The sequence below is a fragment of the Tetrapisispora phaffii genome, chromosome 4 (genome assembly GCF_000236905.1).
Source record: "Tetrapisispora phaffii CBS 4417 chromosome 4, complete genome".
In the NCBI taxonomy this organism is placed as follows: Eukaryota; Fungi; Ascomycota; class Saccharomycetes; order Saccharomycetales; family Saccharomycetaceae; genus Tetrapisispora; species Tetrapisispora phaffii.
Genome location: NC_016523.1, coordinates 884,542 through 904,463, shown reverse-complemented (window position 1 = coordinate 904,463; position 19,922 = coordinate 884,542). Strand labels below are relative to the sequence as shown.

General features: G+C 37.0%; 7 protein-coding genes and 2 non-coding genes across 9 annotated transcripts; 5 read left to right on the top strand and 4 right to left on the bottom strand.

Annotated features, from left to right (window-relative positions):
* Window positions 1-1,576: 1,576 nt before the first annotated feature.
* TPHA0Dtrna8I lies at window positions 1,577-1,650 on the bottom strand. Its single transcript has one exon. It is a non-coding gene; the product is annotated as a tRNA-Ile (tRNA).
* A 1,376-nt stretch (window positions 1,651-3,026) lies between these two features.
* Window positions 3,027-5,045, top strand: TPHA0D04190 (uncharacterized protein; the record flags this gene model as incomplete). Its single annotated transcript, XM_003685438.1, has 1 exon — window positions 3,027-5,045. The coding sequence occupies one exon, from the start codon at window positions 3,027-3,029 to the stop codon at window positions 5,043-5,045; it is 2,019 nt and encodes a 672-aa protein (XP_003685486.1).
* Window positions 5,046-5,821: 776 nt separating this feature from the next.
* On the top strand, window positions 5,822-7,357 carry TPHA0D04180 (ammonium transporter; the record flags this gene model as incomplete). The annotated part of the gene is made up of 1 exon (XM_003685437.1): window positions 5,822-7,357. The coding sequence occupies one exon, from the start codon at window positions 5,822-5,824 to the stop codon at window positions 7,355-7,357; it is 1,536 nt and encodes a 511-aa protein (XP_003685485.1).
* A 354-nt stretch (window positions 7,358-7,711) lies between these two features.
* TPHA0Dtrna4N lies at window positions 7,712-7,785 on the bottom strand. Its single transcript has one exon. It is a non-coding gene; the product is annotated as a tRNA-Asn (tRNA).
* An 833-nt stretch (window positions 7,786-8,618) lies between these two features.
* On the bottom strand, window positions 8,619-10,340 carry RRP9 (ribosomal RNA-processing protein RRP9; the record flags this gene model as incomplete). The annotated part of the gene is made up of 1 exon (XM_003685436.1): window positions 8,619-10,340. One exon carries the CDS (start codon window positions 10,338-10,340, stop codon window positions 8,619-8,621), a length of 1,722 nt encoding a protein of 573 aa, XP_003685484.1.
* A 392-nt stretch (window positions 10,341-10,732) lies between these two features.
* CTF4 (chromatin-binding protein CTF4) lies at window positions 10,733-13,486 on the bottom strand (the record flags this gene model as incomplete). Its single annotated transcript, XM_003685435.1, has 1 exon — window positions 10,733-13,486. One exon carries the CDS (start codon window positions 13,484-13,486, stop codon window positions 10,733-10,735), a length of 2,754 nt encoding a protein of 917 aa, XP_003685483.1.
* Window positions 13,487-13,975: 489 nt separating this feature from the next.
* On the top strand, window positions 13,976-14,770 carry COG2 (Golgi transport complex subunit COG2; the record flags this gene model as incomplete). Its single annotated transcript, XM_003685434.1, has 1 exon — window positions 13,976-14,770. One exon carries the CDS (start codon window positions 13,976-13,978, stop codon window positions 14,768-14,770), a length of 795 nt encoding a protein of 264 aa, XP_003685482.1.
* A 550-nt stretch (window positions 14,771-15,320) lies between these two features.
* Window positions 15,321-16,637, top strand: NUP57 (FG-nucleoporin NUP57; the record flags this gene model as incomplete). Its single annotated transcript, XM_003685433.1, has 1 exon — window positions 15,321-16,637. One exon carries the CDS (start codon window positions 15,321-15,323, stop codon window positions 16,635-16,637), a length of 1,317 nt encoding a protein of 438 aa, XP_003685481.1.
* A 2,251-nt stretch (window positions 16,638-18,888) lies between these two features.
* Window positions 18,889-19,857, top strand: ANT1 (Ant1p; the record flags this gene model as incomplete). The annotated part of the gene is made up of 1 exon (XM_003685432.1): window positions 18,889-19,857. The coding sequence occupies one exon, from the start codon at window positions 18,889-18,891 to the stop codon at window positions 19,855-19,857; it is 969 nt and encodes a 322-aa protein (XP_003685480.1).
* Between the last annotated feature and the right edge of the window lie 65 nt (window positions 19,858-19,922).

Below are 19,922 nucleotides of genomic sequence, written 5' to 3'. Positions count from 1 at the left end.
TTAAGATCATTAGATACCTAATGTACAAATAACACAGCATGCAATATAGCTTACCTTAGACTACGATCACTACATAGATTGAAAGAACCATTAACTTTGACAATAACATTACCATCAATATCCATGGGAAGTATATTGATAACAGCCTGGAACCCATCTTCTTCAACTTGACAATTTCCTAATACAGATATTTTAAATGAAGAAAATGGACGTTACACTTTCGAAACTATCGCCAAACGTCGCTTTTCTACAAGTAAATATTAGCTCAATTACCTAAAGCAGTAAACCGCGGCCTCGAGAAAATGGACAGTGAGTTTTCACATTCCCGATCTCTTCATTTAATTAAAAACTGATTTTTAATTTCCGAATTTCGAAAAGACCCTCAAACTGGAACTCCAGTACCGATATGGAATGCTTTGCCTCTCTCTGTCGAGAGAGAAAGAGAGAGACGGCTCGGTTAATAGGTAATATTGCTATATCTTGTCTAGTGAGAACCGTTGTTTATAGCACCTTCATGAGGAAAAGCATGTTGATTAAAGGAAGACATTGCAGTTTTGTTCAAGAAGTTAAGATACATGTTTATGTTTCGAGTCCTTCCTACAGACATGCATTAAAGCATGGAGTTACCCAACACTAGTAATTGAGCCGACAAAATTATCTATACATAGTATCTGGAAACTCTAGTGCTCGAAATATATATATTTGTTGTTCCCTTCCATTCGTAGATACGGGCCCAATCTTTGTGTTGTTTCTTGCAAATCAGTTTAGAGTATGACGAGAATGAAGACCTCAGTATTGTGATCAAAATCGATTACGCATACAATCTACAAGACTCGTCGTACTCCGACTATGGGGCCCACCTTGTTATCTGAAGGGTATTGTGTAGCGCGTATGTCATGAAACACAAACAAGTCTGTATTATCGGTTTTCATAAGACGAATGCGACATTGGCAGAGTTAAAGATAGACATTCTTCTGAATATATTATCTCTCTTTCTTTAAAACACGCCAAGTTCCATCCATATATACATATCTGAATAAAGTGGGAAAAAGGATCAGAATTTTCTAATATAGCGTCCTGATTCATTCAATTGAATGTAACAAGATAATTTTCTGCACAGGCACCGCAATCTCCATTAAAACCTCAATTATATTGAGAAGAATTGTTCGATTAAAAATGCAAATAACTTCATCATATCCTTTTAAAAACTTGGAAGGTCATGGTGTGTTAAAACACAACCAAAAAGAAAAATAAAATTTGAATTGAAAAACACATAATACAAGATACAAAAGATACTTCAACTAAAGTAAACAACAAGTTAAGCTCTTTATATAGTAGAATTCATCTACCATCTTACCATTAACAGTGTATATAAAAATTTTTCTTATTGTTTCTCTATTATGAAACTTAATATTCATTTCAATATGGTAAACTGTAAAAGGAATGAGAAGAGGGAAGTTTAAGGTGGGGGCTGTCCGGTTAACCGGATATTCTGGTCTAAGTAGGGTTCTTAATTTGAGTTTGGGCCGCAATAAAAGGTCGGGTAACGCGCTGGCATGTGTTTAAAAAAATTAAATGGTCCCTAGCGGGATCGAACCGCTGATCCCCGCGTTATTAGCACGATGCCTTAACCAACTGGGCCAAGGGACCATTATTTTGTGAGATTCCGAAAATTGATATGCGTTGGTGAGCTATGTAAGCCAGTAAACTCTTTTTATGATTTTGAAAGTAGCTGGGGTCGTTTTGGGAGATTACATTAATGTTTCTATCAGGAATGCATGGGAATCAAGGATATGCAGGTTTATAGCAGATGAGTTCCTCCAGAGGAGATAAGGGTTATGTGGAGAAACAAGCTTATGTTGGTTAGTTCCAACATCTAAGTTAGTGTCATTAGCCACTTCAGTTGCTCTAGTATAGTCCATCTTCTTTATAGTTAAATAATCGATTGATCTTTTATTAGTGTAATTAAACTATTCTATATAGAGTTAGATGCCCTCCTTATATATGAGTTAATCTGACAGTTGAATGAACATGTGTACGTGTTCATTCATCCTCCTAGGCTCTTTAGTGCTGTATTGTACATCTGTGTTTATCATGTAGCCATTTACATTGTAGTGAGAAATTTTCACCTACCACTTGGAAGATTGTTCTGGACCTTCTTTCCATTAGTAAGTGATCTATTGGTTCTGGACTCAAAGTGTCATAAACACTTAGTTCTGTCACATACACTACAATAATTCTGACAGGTTAACGTTATAAGGTATGAATGTTCTCGCATTGATACAGTGGCGCCCTATCTTATTCAATTTGGCAGGTGTGGGAAATATGAGTTCTCAGTTCATCACCCTTCCAACCTAGCTTATTCTGTCGGAGCAATTAACATACTATAGAGGAGACTCCTTTACTGCTTTGTTTCCAGTTGTTGCTGAACTTTTTATATCCACTACCCGAGGATGTCTGCACATACTCAATTGGTCTCCTCACAGGAGCAAAAACCATGCTAGCTGCACATCATTGTATGTAAATAACTTGAGGCTATATACCCATTGCATATACACTTTCGTCAATTGATTGCTTTTAGATGAGCAACTCCAACAAGTAATCTGAACAGACGTGACATGGCACAATGCATATCTTTATCGACCATGAATAATTATTGTCACGAATGCAAGCAATTATACTATCTGAGTCTTTCTAATGTTCCTCTCTAATAAATCCTTTCAAATCAGATCTAAGCAGTTCATTTTTTAAGCGCGCATAATTTAAGATCAAATTGAGATGAAACTGAGATGAAACTGAACCTGAAATGATAAAACAAAACATATACTCATATAAATGCAAGCCGCAGATTCTTTTTATATAAGCGTAATCCATTTTGCGAGTCTAATAATCCAAACCACGTTAAGGTACAATAGAGATCTACTTCAAAAGCTACTTATCGATATGTTATGATTACAATTCGACAGAAACTGTTATCAGGCAAAAACAAGTGAACGATAATACAGCTAGTTTATTATTTTTGCAATATGGAAATATTGAGGACTCCTGAAAGGAATCATGTGAGTAAGAGTAAAATTCCTTCTCCAATTTTGACGTCAACTTCTCCGAAATTCTTCAAACAGAGAGATGATGACGTTTCAGATAAACTTAGCAATCACATTACTTTGAGTTACAAGGAAAAAATCACCGAATTAAATAACTTACAGCAGGAGTTGTACGACAAGAAACTTGGGTTTGATTTGCTGAAAGATGAACTATTTGAGGAGGCTCAGAAGCTTAATTTTTTGAAGTTACAATTCGATAAATTACAAACAGAAAAATTAATGAAGAACAGAAGGTACAGAAATCAGTTCATCGAGTATACCAATTATTCGCAAGAACAAGATAATAAACTGAAAGTATTGAGAGAAGGGTTTGAAATCAACAAAGAGCAAATGAGAATTGAAAATGATTCCAAAGTCAATAAAATCATGAAAGAGTACAGTCTTAAAATCGCAACTTTAAATGAAAACCAGATGTTTAGTATGAAGAAATCGAGAGAAAATCTCCTCGATGAAGTTGAGAAGGTCAATAATGAGATCAAGTTACTTAATTACGATGAACAATTTGAAGAAGCTTACAATGCATACGAGGTTGTGAAGAGAAGTGAATGGCTAGAGGAATATCATGCATCCTGGAAATCTGCTTTGGAAGAAACCGAGAATTTGAATGGGGAGAAATCCAAGTTGTTGAAACGATTGTCGCTGTTAAAGAAAGCCCATAAAGCTATGAAAGAACAAACCAAGTCTTTGGAGAACAGATTATCGACATTACAACACGAAAGTAATAAAATTGAGTCAACAATTTCGCAAATCAGGTATAGTATCCAAGAGAAAGAATCGTTGATCGAAGAGTTCAGTGGGGTGAAACCGCAACTTTTGCAAGAAATTACGAATTGGAAGAAGCGAACCTTGTTACTAGACGAAGAATTTAAGAGGGAAGAGAGTCTTCGACGCATCAACCACAACAAGATCCAAGAACTCCGCGGGAATATCCGAGTTTACTGCCGCTTACGACCTTATATCAAAGACGAAGCAGCGACAAGTAACAGCGATGGCTACATTTTTATCAAACCGTTCGATGCCAACGCTGGTCAACAGCGTATTATTGTGAACGATCTGAAACAATTGCATGCATTCACTTTTGATAAAATATTTGGCATGCAAGATGACAATTATGAAGTGTTTGACGACATCAAGAATTTGGTACAAAGCTCCCTAGATGGATACAATGTATGCATATTCACTTACGGACAAACCGGGTCTGGCAAGACATACACCATGTTGAATGAGAAAGACGGAATAATAATGCAAACGATCGAGTACATAGTCCACTTCGCTGGCAATCTGCACAAGCTTGGATGGGAATATGAATTAGAGGTTGAGTTTATCGAGATATACAACGAGACCATCCGCGATTTGTTGAACCCCGAGGCGAAGCACCAGCATGTGATCCGCCATGACGACAAGAAAGGAACAACAGAGGTTACAAACACACACAAGATCACGATCAAATTAACACACAATGAGGACGACGAGATAGCAAAGAGTGCACAAATCCGCCAATTAATAAGGAATGGAAACAACACACGAAACACCAAGAGTACACACATGAACAATGCATCGAGCCGCTCACACAGCGTGTTCATGATGAAAATAACAGGCCATAATCGAATCACGCAAGAACACAGCACCGGTAGGTTAAATCTGGTCGACCTTGCCGGATCTGAAAGACTGCAACAACAAGAACAAATTACGTCGCAAGAGACCTTGAAAGAGACCACGAGCATTAACAAATCATTAACGTGTCTAGCAGATGTCATTCATAGCATGAAACATAGACAACCCTATATCCCTTTCAGAAACTCCAAACTAACCTATCTATTAAAGAATTCACTAATTAATAAATCAAAAACATTAATGTACGTCAACATATCACCAAATATTAACAGTATCAGGGAAACAATAAATTCCTTGAGGCTCGCTAGAAAAGTGAACACCGGGTAAACACAACCACGCACGGCAACAACACACACCCACACCCACACACCGCGCGGCCCTGTTTCCGCATTGGCCACCACAATGCGGAAGTGTACTTCCGCATCCCACCGGCTGCCCCCGAGCGCTCATCGCCAAATGATCCATCGCCCTGCCACCGCTAACACAGTCTGCAAAAATAAAATAAACGCTCGAACTCGTATGCGCTCAGGCCTCGAGACACATTCCAGAGATGCTGCAATTTTTTCACTACTAGAGCTTAGCTGTTTCGAAATTCCCTCGATGGGTTTTCGTAAGAATGGAGGATGGTCCACATATGGCCTACCTGGACACCTCACACCCAGCTAGATGGAGGCTTTACTTGCTCGATGGATCTTATCTTATCTTATCTACACCGACGGTAATTTGATCTATTATTTACTATCAGATAAGGCTTTTTTCCCATCTTATTTGATGGATCAAGAGAACTGGAGGGTCTGTATCTTCATCAAGGGTGATGGCTGGAAAAATGCCATATATAAAGAGTAAAAGACATTCCTCGACCAGAGTTAGACACTGGACAATTCCTTTGGCACTTACGTGGATGCGTTCTTATTGTTATCTTGCTACGCTGCGATATTTCTATCTTTTGTATTTTGTATTTTAATTGTAAGTCTCTGTATCTATATATATATGTGTGTGTATAGCAGCAACTACTTCTCCATACTCATTTTCTATACTCACTTCTATACTCATAACGTCATACATACTCCCAAGCTTACTCGCTAATTCTTATTCACTTAACAATGACAAGAGGCGATGGCTATCTTTGGAAGGAAACTTATGACGGTGCCACCGTAGCGTTCATTATACTGGGCGCGTCTCTAGTGTTCTTTATGGTTCCTGGTCTGGGGTTCTTGTATTCCGGTTTAGCAAGAAGAAAGTCTGCTTTATCACTGATCTGGGCTGTGCTTACAGCCACGCTCGTTGGCATGCTACAATGGTATTTCTGGGGCTATTCGTTAGCTTTCTCGAGCTCTGCAAAGGATAATAAGTTCATTGGCAACCTGGATTCATTCGGTTTTAGAAACGTTTATGGTGGCGACCCAGAGACTTATACAACATATCCTGAAATCGCATTTGCTTCATTCCAGATGATGTTCTTATGCGTGACGTTGAGCATTATCGCAGGTGCCACCGCTGAGCGAGGTAGACTGCTGCCGCATATGGTCTTCCTATTCATTTTCGCCACGGTGGTCTATTGTCCAATTGCATATTGGGTCTGGGCTCCAGGTGGCTGGTGCTACCAATGGGGGGTGCTGGACTGGGCTGGCGGTGGACCAGTGGAAATTCTCAGCGCAGTCGCAGGGTTTGTCTACTCATACTTCTTAGGCAGGCGTAGAGAAAACCTGTTGATCAACTTCAGACCGCATAACGTCTCAATGGTCACTCTGGGGACTTCAATCTTGTGGTTTGGTTGGCTCCTGTTCAATGCAGCAACATCCTTGGAACCAAATTTAAGATCCGTGTACGCATTCATGAACACAAATATTAGCGCTGTGTTGGGCGGGATGACCTGGTGTCTAATCGATTTCAGGTTGGAACAGAAATGGTCCACTGTGGGTCTTTGTTCAGGCATCATTTGTGGCCTGGTGGCTGCGACTCCAAGTTCAGGCTGTATTACTCTCTATGGTTCCGTCATACAAGGTATCGTTGCGGGTGTCGTCTGTAATTTCGCAACTAAGATTAAATACTACTTGAAAGTCGACGATGCCCTTGATTTATTGGCAGAACACGGTATAGCCGGCGTCGTCGGGTTGATATTCAACGCTTTGTTTGCTGCTGACTGGGTCATCGGCATGGACGGTGTCACTAGGCACAGAGGTGGTTGGTTAACACACAACTACAAGCAAATGTACATTCAAATTGCATATATAGCAGCAGTCTCGGGATATTGTGCCGTAGTTACTGCAATCATCTGTTTTGTCATCGATAAAATCCCAGGTTTACAACTGAGAGTAGATGAGCAGGCAGAGAGAAACGGGATGGATGAAGACCAAATTGGTGAATTCGCTTACGATTACGTTGAAATTAGAAGAGATTATTATCAATGGGGTGTCGACACCGATAATAATTACACAACCGCCAATGGCATCTCGACAGACGACGATGACACGGAAGAAGATGCAGAGGCAACTGCTAACAAAACTAAGCCGACTTATAATACACAAAATAATCATACTGAAGCAAATCAAGAATCATCAAATGAAGATTACTCAGATTTATCATCAAATATAGACCATAACGTCACAACAGAAAAAGTGACTGCATTAAACCAATAGACTTAAGGATAAGTTTCATACAATTATATAAACAAGCACATCACATTTTGCATACATTTTCATTATAAACAACTAATGAATATACCAAGTTCACATTATATTCAAACATTTCACAAATCAAGTAATAGCTAATTATTAGTTTAACATTTTGCATTCATCGATTTCATTATAAAGATATATTAGTAGCGCAAAATGTTAAGATACTTGTATATATTCTCTTATTTAAAATCGATAATTATTATACATATTCACAATTCAGTTATATTAACAGTACTCTTCAATCTGAACACATATATGATGATTGGTTTAATAAATGAACAAGGCACTGTCATGACTATGAAGAACAAAAAAAAACGACCCCACTGAGGATTGAACTCAGGATCTTGCGATTAACAGTCGCACGCCTTAACCAGCTTGGCCATGGAGTCGCACATTTTCTCTCCCGAGGAAAAATACCCTAACCATCTTCATCGAAACATCACCATTTATATATATCAAACTTGTTCAATGTCGTTATTTAAAGCACAGAACCAAGATTAGTAGTTAAGAATTGATGCACATTATTAGTATCAAGTGGTGTAGTGTATAATTCGTTACTTTTCATGTTAATGTAATTATAGTTTATAATCTTCATCGTTCTCTTCTATACACAAATTTAATACCAGTATACAATGGTATAAACTATAACTTAACTGCCGTAAAAAATCTACGCCTTGTCTATGTCATTTTTCTTAATTGAGTTATTTATTGTTCTATCAATAAAATGGTCACAATTACAGGATTCTATTACCGTTACTGGCTGTAATCTATCTTTAGTGATAACATTACGTCAATACTTAATCTTTTAGTGATAAGTTGCTAATCACTAATTCTAAAGTCATCATGCAACAATATCAAGTGATTTAATTTAACTTCAACTTGATTACTTTTAAGTCAAAACTAAGCAACTGCCCAAGCAAATATCATTCGCAGAAATAGTCCTTTTAGTCTTAATATTTTGATACATAATGTTAGATTTTATATATATACCCTGTGGGATTATTCGGGATAATAGATTTCTTATTATACGGTTTACATATACATTATCTATATATTATACGTAAACCTCTTTAATAAACATTTGATTATTGGCATACCACCAATAACCAGACGATAAGTTATCATTTAGAAATATTATTAGGTTAATATGCATGCGATAATTAAAATCATGTGTATCTTTAACTTCATCTGATTAAGTTTAATGTATTCTCTACATTTGATTTTAAAATGACGTCTGTTCAACTGTAGCGGAATAAATACCGTTTCTGGCTCCTGGAACATGATCTATCCATCTACCTAATTTGTGTTCCTTGGCAACTGTTGCTAGAATACGGAAGGTTTCTCTACCATGCTTTCCACTTTCTACTGCTTGTATTTTCGTCACTACACCTTTACAATTATTCAATTCACCAAGTAATGAAAATTCTCTCAAGTTTTCATTTAATTTCCAAACTTTCAAAGATCCATTCCAAGAACCAGAAATGAATATATTTGAATATGGAATGGCATGGACCGAAGTAATCCAATATGGTTTTGTTATTTTGTTATTTTGCATTTGTGCTTTTCTGATTTCTTCACTAGCCTCACCTGAGACCTGTTTATCGTCTGGAATTGGAAGAATACCATGTGCAGCTCTTTCTATAAATAATGGTTTTTTCTTTGCTAATGACCATAGACATAAGTTACCATTGTCTGAGCCTGTTACGAAATGAGAGTCATCAATCATAGATACCACGTCAATACTACCCTCACCATAAAAGACTGGAGCTTCTGATTCATCCGGATACTCTATGGTACCATCTTGTTTTTCAGTTGCATTTTGGTTCATCCATTTTTTGAATAATTTATTAGTATCTTCACCACCTCTGAATGTTAGTCTGGTTTCATCAGGAATTTTCCAAAGCATAGCAGTTCTATCACGAGCACCCACGGTAACACATCTTTCTAAACTCAAAGCAGAAATATCAATTACTAAATCATGATGACCATATAAAGTTTCTAGTTGAGAAAATTGATTTATAGAGTATGTTCTAACTTTAAAATCTGCACATGCAGCGTATAATTGATCGGTACCTTTTCTAAATATGATAGACATTACTTCACCTTTATTGGACTTTGTTGGAATGACTTTGACTGGGGCTAATGATTCAGTGCTCCAAACAATTAGTTTTTTATCTTTGCCACCTGTTACCACATATCTACCATCAGACGAGGCTGCAACGGTTAATATTTCATCATAATGACCTTCAGTGGTATTTTCGAAACCAAGATTACTTTCGGGAACAAATTTTTTACCACCTCTAACATTATTTAACTTTTTTGGTCTTTGTGTAAAATCAGATATATCATACTTAGTTAATTGTAGATCTTTACTGACAGTATACGCGAATATTTTATTAGCATTCTTATTGTTAACAATACGATCATTAAGCTCAAATCTATTAGCAATTGGCTGGTGACAACTTAAACTAGTCAACCCATTTTCCCCTACTCTGGTAAATGACGTTTTAGCTTCAGAAATCAACAATTTATCAGCAATGAATCTATAAACACGACCTTGTTGTTCAGCGACATCTTGTTTTAATCTAGTAGCAATAATCTCTCTGTCTAAATCTTCTGCATTAAAGTTATTATAATCGTCAATTTGTGTGTATTTATCACTTGTGTCATCTTGTACTGACTTCGTGACAATATCATTTGCTTCTGTTTTCAAATTCTCCAAATATTGTTTAGCCAATCTTCTACGTTTATCGGCTGGATTTTCTTCTTCAAATTCTTCATCCGATCTCAGCTCCTCGTCATTTGAACCATCTACAGCCTCATCCTCACCCATTGAACTTCCCTCATCAGAAGAAGGGTCCGTGATATCCTCATCATTCTTATTAGGTGGAGTTCTCTCCTCTCTCGATCTCTTACGCTTGTTAGCAGATTCAGCTCTCTCCATTACCAAACCGTTAGGTGATTGTTCTTCAATTTAAAATAGAGTAAAGTTATTCCTATTCTGTAGCAATACTCTGGGAAACCTTGACCAACTAAATATATAAAACTAGTTTTTATTACTATTCTACTAACTAGTTCTTAAATAAAGTTGAATAAAAAATATTTCGAGCTCATCGCATTTTGAAATTTTTCAGTTGGAAACAAGATCACATGACACGAGTTGAGTGTCTAATGATGATTTAAGCAGATGACAAGAAGGTGTCAGCAACTGAATTTGAGAATGGTTTATTGTTATTGGCATACGTACATATACATATATAAATATTTGCATTCCCTTATAGTTACACAATTTTTTCTTTGGTTTAGGGGGTTTCGCTGGAAAAAAACACAACTAGATTATTCAATGCTGTTCATTTGTTCTTCAAATTTAGCTTCCCTAATGGCATTGATTCTTCTTACCAACCCCAACATCTCTGCTCTTTCTGAAATCTTAACAGCCGCATTCAATGCTCTGTCTTGTTTTAATTCAAATACAATCGACATTGCTTTATCCGAGTTTTGTTCTGAACATGCATCGGCAAATAATCTCAATAAAGATTTGTCTTGAGTACCAACAAGACTAGTGAGAACTTCGTTTTCGTTACCGTATAGTTCACCATCATTCTCTAATGTATCTGATAATAACGATGATAACACTTTTGAACGAATATATTCTTCTTCGGCTGCCATATTCACAGGAATTTCTAATTCTTCATTAGTTTCTTTGGTTTCATCGTCAGACATTGCTACCTCTGCTTCAGATTGAAGTTTTTTCTTGTTTTTGGTTTCTTGTAATACTTTACTCTTAACTAATATTGGAACTCTGACACCTAGTTCCGAGGGTAGAGGTAATGGGAAACCTGGCCAAAAGTTTTTACCTTTAACTAATATACAATTTAAAACATCATACGTTAAACCCAGAGGCCAGACACTAACATCCGATGTCTCTTTACCTCCTGACATCTTCCATATTTCTATATTTGCATCTAGCAACGGTACCCATCTAGCCTCCATTGTTGATCTCCATTTAGATAAAACCATCAGTAAATTATCTGAGCCAAAAATGCAAGGATCACCATATATATTGAAGAACATAGATTTTATACCTAATGGATTAAATGAAGTAAACAAATCATTGCTTCTTCCACTTGAGCCTAATCCAGATTGAGGCACAAATATAGGTAAGGGACTTTCTCTTTGGAAGTATTTTGACGATTGTGGCCCTTGTTCGTACAGCGAGTACGAGACTCCATTAAAAGGTGAGTAATGAACAATAAATATTCTAAATTCATTAGCTACTAAAGAAACTATTGGTGTGACTTTTTCGACGGCTAAAGGAACACCGAAAATATTAAACGTTCTTAGGTAACCAAATGAAGTACCAATATATACTCTTTTATTAGTGGCTGCAACACTGGTTATTTTTTCATCCCTCTGCAATGGCAATACTTTAGTCCAGTTGGAATGCATGGCACTATGTGGACGGTAATGAATTTGACCTGATTTAGATTGCGCAAATAGAGTGGCATTTTCATTTAACGAACAAATATCATAACCGAATAAATCCTCAAAATGAGTTTCAGTGAATCTACTCAAGTCAAAAAATGAGATTGTAATACTATTTTGTTCATTATTACGAACCGTCACTACGTATCCGACTGTATTCATAGTCAAATATCTTCTATCTAAAGAGCCAAATGGAGTGGAACCAGGTGATATAGTAGTGTATTGAAATGGTTTTGGCCTACCAGAAGAATATGCGACTGGAGTAGCATTTCCGCCATGAGTAGATGAAAAATGATGTCTTTTATTTGGAATGACATACCCGGCACCGTCGTCATCCTCAATGAAGTCTTCTTCATCATCATATGGGACTTTACGTTTAGTGTTTTCTTCTTCGTCTACTTCTTGAGTAAATAAATTTTCCTTATCATCTAAATCGTCGATATTAGCACCATCTTTTTGATTTTCTTCAGTTTCATTTTCAGACTCAGAAATATCAGAATTAACAAACAAATTTGAGTTCTTTGCACCCTCCGTTTGAGCTTCTTCACTGGTTTTGGCGAGATCTTTGATTGTGATAATCGAACCTGACCAAGTGCCTGCGATCAATTGCAGCTTTGTACCATCTTCTTGCAGTCTCCATGAAATATTAGTTAGTTGTTTCTTAAATGCATTACTGTATATTAGTTCACCTGTGTCACATTTCCAAACAAAAATTTTATTGTTAAGGTCTGCGGCTGCGATGTAGTTACCGTATTGACAATCGAATTGTAAATCTATAAAGTATACTGACACATTATCAGGTGTGGTAAGCGTTTTCACTAACTCGTAATTCTTGATGCTAAACATCTTAATTGTCTTATCCTTACAAGGCAATGCAAAAAGTAGACCGCTTGGACTCCATGCTGTTCTAGTACAAATTCTATTGTCATCACAGAATTCAGAATCTGATATTTTCTCATCCTCATCATCTGATCCGTCAGTATCTTCATCTTTGTCATTGCCTAATATATTTTCTAATAAGGGATCTTTAAAGGTAAGATCATATGTAACCGCTGGAATATAATCCGATAACTCATGTACTTTATTTGGGATTGCAGTGTTTAATGAGAAAAATTGCACTTTTCCATTAACGAAGGAAACTGCTAATATGTTTGTCTTAGAGTTGCATGACAACTGCGACACTTGTTCGTCGACTTTAAAAGTTTCCTTCTGGAAACTGTCCCCTGCATTCTCTAAATTTATTAAGGACAACTCTAAGTCATCACCACCAATTACCGTTATTCTTCCTGAGTGAACAATAGCAGAATCATGCAACGGCAAAGAAGATCTAGTAAGTAACTGCTCTTTACCTGTTTGTATAGTGTACCTAAAAGCATTACCTTCGATATTTGTAAGTATAAGAGTGCCATTAGTGTCGCCATGTACCGAAGTTAAACCTTGCGCAATCTCGATGACTTCTGGCTCCTGTTCCGGCTTGTCTGCTTTCAAAACTTTGACCATACCTTTCTTATTGGCAACAATTACCGTATCATTGTCGGAGACCAATGAAATCAATGTCTTCCCACCATAATCGAAGATATCTTTAACCACAATTTTTGGTGTCATGTCTATTTAGCAACGTGGTGTTTCTTAACCAATTTTTGTGTCTCTAAGCAGTTTCAAAAGCAATAACTTTGCAAATTATTTATCCAACCACCTATAGTGGCACTCAAGTAACCTATTGAAGCATAAATGCCTTTGAACTCTTACAACAATGGTCAGTCAGTTAGTTCCAGTTTACGCGTTTCATAATGAAAGGTTCTAAATTTACAGGTTCGGGTCTCTAAAATGATGAGTTTGAAACTTAATGCACATAATGAAATTTCAAAGAACAGTCAGATTGTGAGAAACAAGCAGTTATTATGAACGCCTGGAGTTGTATTAAATGGGTTAGGAAGGCTTCTTGAGTTGCACAAGAGCCACTGTCAGAGAGCTACGTACTTACATTGCTTATTTTGGATGGATCTAAGTGCTTACGTATCAGACAATAGGAAACACTTTGTAAAGCAGGAGTAGAGATTCGAAATAAAAAAAGAAGGTCGATAGTGAAACATAATGGAGGATTTTGAATTGCCAATTGCTGCTGAGATAAATAGGGACCTGTTTTCTGATGAGATCGAGGTTTACAAGAACGATATTGAGTCATTTGATGTTGATAAGTTCCTGATGAAAAACAATCTTCAATACATCCAGCTCGACTCATTGATTAGGAGTGTCGACGATTTATCGAGAGATGTCATCCAGAACCTGTCCGCTGAGTTGATAAACAAGTATACCGATTACACCAAGTTTTGTTTGACATATGCGATCGATGGGGACAAGCTTAACAATAACGAAAGTTTGGCTGAATTGGAAAAGACAAAGACCAATTTGTACGAGTTCATTTCCCAATTGGAACTACTGATCGCCAAGGATATACCTAGAACTAAGGAGGTCATATCAGATACCACCAGCTATCTAAGCAAGGTAAATGAGATTGAACAGATACTAGTCAACCACATCAGGTTGAACAAGACGCTGGCAAGATCAAAAGAATTGAGTGATGCGTTGCACCATCTCTGTGGGAGCGACGTACTCGACGAGCCAGTAATTCTAGAGCTAATGAAACAACTGAACAAGCTAGTGCTGCAGACGTTCGCAATGCTACGTGAGCTCGACGATCTGGACTCGCCATATATCCGCCATCTAAGAAATGATTACCAGTCCCTTATACAGACGTTCCAGATCTCGATGAAGATTTTAGTAGAGAAGTGCATCTCAGACCCAGATAATTATACGAACTTGGCAACTGAACTTGTGCTGATAATGAAACAAACACAACAGCTAACAGACGCACCTTCCCAAGAATAAACATACTCCAACCACTGTGTGACAGTTCCTAACATCTCATTGGCTCCGCACACAAACGTCAAGCACTAACGACCCTCCTCTAGCTCCCACCTCAGAAAATAAAAGAGCAAAACTACAATATATATCATATGTACCCTATAGACCATTCAGAATACAATAGGAGTGGCAAAGAACCACCCATTATTAACAATTATTCACATGCATCTCCCAGCTAAATACCTTGTCTTAATGCAGGTCATCGGGCACGGTGTCTCTTACAATATCGTTTTCGTCAAATTTCAAAAAGTCCACACAGTAAAAAAACTTTCAAGATATAAAATTCATTAAAAACAACAGAGTTTAAAGGTCATTGGAGGGTTACAAACGTGTCGATTGGAGTTTGCTAACACATATATACCATTGAGCATCGAATAATTTGAGTTTTCAGTTTTTGAATCCCTGTGTGGCACCTTTTATAGCTTTTTCAATTGAGTGATTCTAAGATTTGATAAAACGCCGTTTTCAGATCATCTCTCCCACAAAAACAATAACAACAATTACAATATAAAGTATGTTTAGCTTTGGTAAGACTGCCAATAATACTGCTACTACCGGAAATACAGGTACTACTGCCGGATTTTCCTTTGGTCAGAATAGCAACACTGCAAACACCAGTGCTGCTGCACCTGGCGGACTCTTTAGCAAACCAGCTGCTCCACAACAAACGGGGAGTCTATTCGGTGGTACACCATCCCAACAAGCCCAACCTGCCACTAGTGGGTTATTTGGAAACACGAACCCTACTACAACCACTGGTGGTCTGTTCGGAAATGCTACAACTGCTCCTGCCTCGGGTGGCCTATTTGGAAAATCTACTGGAACGCAGTCTGCTGGTAATGGTCTTTTTGGCAATACTATAGCCCAGCCAGCTCAACAACAACAACAACAACCTTCTTTATTCGGTTCAAATACATTGAAATCCACACAACCATCTTTTGCTTGGACTGAACAATCGCAGAATAACCAGCAATTAAGCCAACCTCAACAAACCCAACAACAAATACAACAGCAGCAGATTCTGCAACAACAACAACAAATGTTCCAAAACTCTAACTACCCACACCAAATCCAGGAACAACTAATAAAATGTAAAGAATTATGGGACCCTAGCAATAACAAATCAAAACTAAAGTCTTTTGTATATAACAAGGTCGACGAAACAGAGGCCATACTATACAGTAAGCCAAATACAATCCCTCAAGAGGAATGGGATGCTGCAATTGAGAAGAAGCCATCAAAAGATATGATTCCAATAGAAATTTTAGGATACGACGGTCTCAATCAACGTAACCAATTACAAAGAGAAAATGTTGCTCAAGCTCGTGTGATATTCAATCAATTGTTAGAAAAATCTACTCAATTGCAACAAAAACATGAACTAAGTACATCTTCAAGAATATTGAAAGCTCAAGCGAGAAATTCAGAAATAGAAAAAAGAATATTAAAGCTAGGATCTCAATTAGCCATTTTAAAGAGTAGAGGCCTACCATTGAATGCACATGAAGAAAAGATGTGGGATCAATTTGAAACTCTACTAAAGAGAAGTGAGAACCCTGCAGGTCTAGGCAAAACTAATGAACTTTGGGCACGTCTTGCAGTACTCAAGGAAAAGGCCAAAACAATTTCAGAGCAATTAGACAATACTTTAGTGGTTATAGATGAAAATGGTGCTAAGCAAAATAACAGAGATCATGTATCAGAAGAGCATGTTGAAAATAAAATTGATAAAATTGCTGAAATATTAAGCAACCAACAACGTGGTATCACTTATCTGAATAACGTACTAGTTAAAGATCATGCTACCCTAGATAAACTGATTTCTAAATAAATAAGCTGCATCCTTATATAGCATACCTTAACTAAGAAAATAATTTAAGCATATACCTAATATATTACTTTTAGAGAAATGCCTTTCCCCATCCAATACATCGACAGGTCAAAATAGGTCCCTAATTCATAATAAACACACACACACACATATATATATAGGTATGCTTATATTGAAATTAAATGTGAATTAATGACTTAATTTTAAATGATTTATCTTATTTATTATAATTTTATAAAAAGAGCATGAGATGACGTTAATAGTGTTATCAAGTCTTGAATTTGATAAATAACTTATGATCTTGGCTTTTCCTTCTTTTCCTTCCATAAAGCTAATAAAGAGACACCAGAGACCTTAACGACCTTGAATCTAACACCTGGAATATCACCCTTAGCCTTACCTTTTCTACCGAAACCAGCTAATAAGACTTCGTCATTTTCATCAACGAAGTTTAAACAACCATCGTTAGGAACGAAAGCAGTAACCTTCTTACCGTTCTTGATTAATTGAACTCTGACACACTTTCTGATAGCAGAGTTTGGTTGTTTGGATTCAATACCGATCTTTTCTAAAACGATACCTTTAGCATGAGAAGAACCACCAAACGGAGAAGATTTGAAGGCAGTACCCAATAATCTCTTCTTATAGTTGTTTTCGGCCCAACGACTGTATAAAATCTATTCTTTTATCAAATGATGTTCACATACCTTGCTCCATTACAATGGACAGATTAGAGATGTAATAACACAATTAAAAAAAGTAATTGGTGACGTTAGTAAAAAAATGTTCACAATTGGATGATATAACAGTGATTTGTGCTATCTTCCGTTAGACTAGTGCCAACGTAAGAACGAGAGATATCCTTCTGTATATAGACATCTTCATTGCAGGATCGGCTTTTATGGGGAAGAAAGAGCATGGAACTTTTGACAATCACCAAACAAATCATGATTTCAATAACAGTGGATGTTCATATACTCTCCAGGATCTCTCTCATCAATCAGAATCATTGAACTGGTTTAACATACTTGTTTCTTCTGTGGATACGTAATTTTCTTGCGGAATTCAAACCTCTTGGCTTACCTTTACCCATTTTAAATAGTTTTATGTACGGTTTCGTTAATAAAGAACTACTTGAAATATAACTTTGAAATTTCCAATGCAAGACGTAACGATTTAAATAATCATCTTTGAAATATCATCCACTTTACACATACAAGTATATAACGGAATTCAGACCATGCCTGCTCATAATACCAAATTTTGCATATAACATCAGCATACAAGCCAGACAAAAAGACATATGGTAAACTAGACTTCTCAATATTGTGAACCAGTGGTCAGATAGTAGTATCCTTTACATGCCCTTCAATCACGATACACATTAGCATCCCCATCCCGTGGTCATCTGTTCACCTATTCTAAGGACAGTACGTGGCGATATATCATAATATCAATATCTAGGATAGCAAATAACTCTAGAGAACAATGAATGATATACTCAACGTTTGTTCATGGCCTGTTGTTAGTCGCAAGCAGTTTATCTGCTGTGTAGTTAGGTATCCTGAATCCCGTATATAGATTTCAACCTATGTGATACTGACCTTATTAGCTTCAAGCATAATGGAAATTCATGGCGATGAGCTGTTCTGTTAGTGGAAGACTGTGAACAATAATTTTTCATTGCGTCGGGAGGTTATGGCTTGGAAAGCAAGCGAACAGCCTACATAGACGGAGGTCTGGTACACGTGCAGCCTGGGAGTTCTTGAAAGTGTAACGCATGTGGAAAGGAAACCGCCCATTCCTGTCTAAACTGCCAGGCTGGACTGCCAATAGTGCAGCCTGGCAGTTTAGACAGGATTCATTCCGCCTTAGGCAGTCCGGGCATTTTGAGCGGGAATACTATCGGACGCAAAAAAGCAAAAAAAGCAAAAAAAATAAAAAAATAAAAAAATAAAAAAGTTTGAAAACGTGGTGGTGTGTGGGTGTGCGCAGTCACGCAGATTGATATATCCTATTTCGGAAGTTTCTTGAATCTCAACATTCTTTCAGTTGTCAAAGAGTTATTCCCTCCCTATTGACACAACTTGCAAGCAACTCTAATGGATATAAGGAAGTGTAAGGTTCGATAAAGAGGTTCTGCTAAGTTCAGGGTGTGTTTTCAACTGCTGACACACAGTATTCAAGGTGTACAAGTAGGCTTTGAGATACTTTCAATTGGAAAAATTTAAAAGGATAGAACTATAAGAAAATGGAGTCATTTGAAAATGCTTTAGTTGGTGCTGTTTCTTCTGCTTTGGCAAATATAACCGTTTATCCACTGGACTTGACAAAGACTGTTATTCAGTCGCAAATTAAATTTCAGAAGACCGAGGAAAAGAAATCGGAACAGGGAGAGGAGGACGTCAAGTCTGAGAATGAGGTCTATACGGGCACTCTAGATTGTTTAAGGAGGATATATATGGAAAAAGGTATAGCTGGATTATACCAAGGCATGTCTGCATCCATTGTAAATAGTTTTGCGCAGACGTTCTTCTATTTTTTCTGTTACAATGTAATCAAAAGCAGGTATAGTAAGCTGAGATTTTTATTGAAATTGACGAAAAAGAAACGGTTCAGTTCGATCGAGGAGTTATCACTAGGGATAGTTGCTGCAATTTTATGTCAAGTATTCACTACTCCAATTGCTGTTATTTCAACAAGACAGCAGACCACTGGGAATACAGAGGATGCAAAGTTGGAAAATATCATCAAGGATATAATAAAGGAGAATAATGGAGAACTTCATGGTTTTTGGAAAGGGTTAAAAGTTTCAATGGCTTTGTCAGTGAACCCATCGATTACATATACCGCCTTTGGTAAGCTCAATGAACTTTTGATTGCTGCAAGAAGAGCAACATCAAAGGATGGAAACAAAATCAATGCCAATATTTCAGCACTCAGTAACTTTTTCTTAGGAATGCTGTCCAAAATGATTTCAACAGTTATAACTCAACCTCTGATTGTGTCCAAGGCCTCATTACAGAGTGCTAATTCTAAATTCTCAAACTTTCAAGATGTATTGACCTACTTGTATACTTCTGAGGGTTTACTATCTTTATGGAAAGGCTTAGGTCCCCAATTGGCCAAGGGTGTTATCGTCCAGGGCCTCTTATTTATGTACAAGGGAGAAATTACAAAATGCATAAGGCATTTATCCAATGTGCAGAAAAAGAATTAAAAAACAAATACTATGTAGCTTTTTATTATATGATAAATATCTGCTTACAGTGGGAATATATAAAA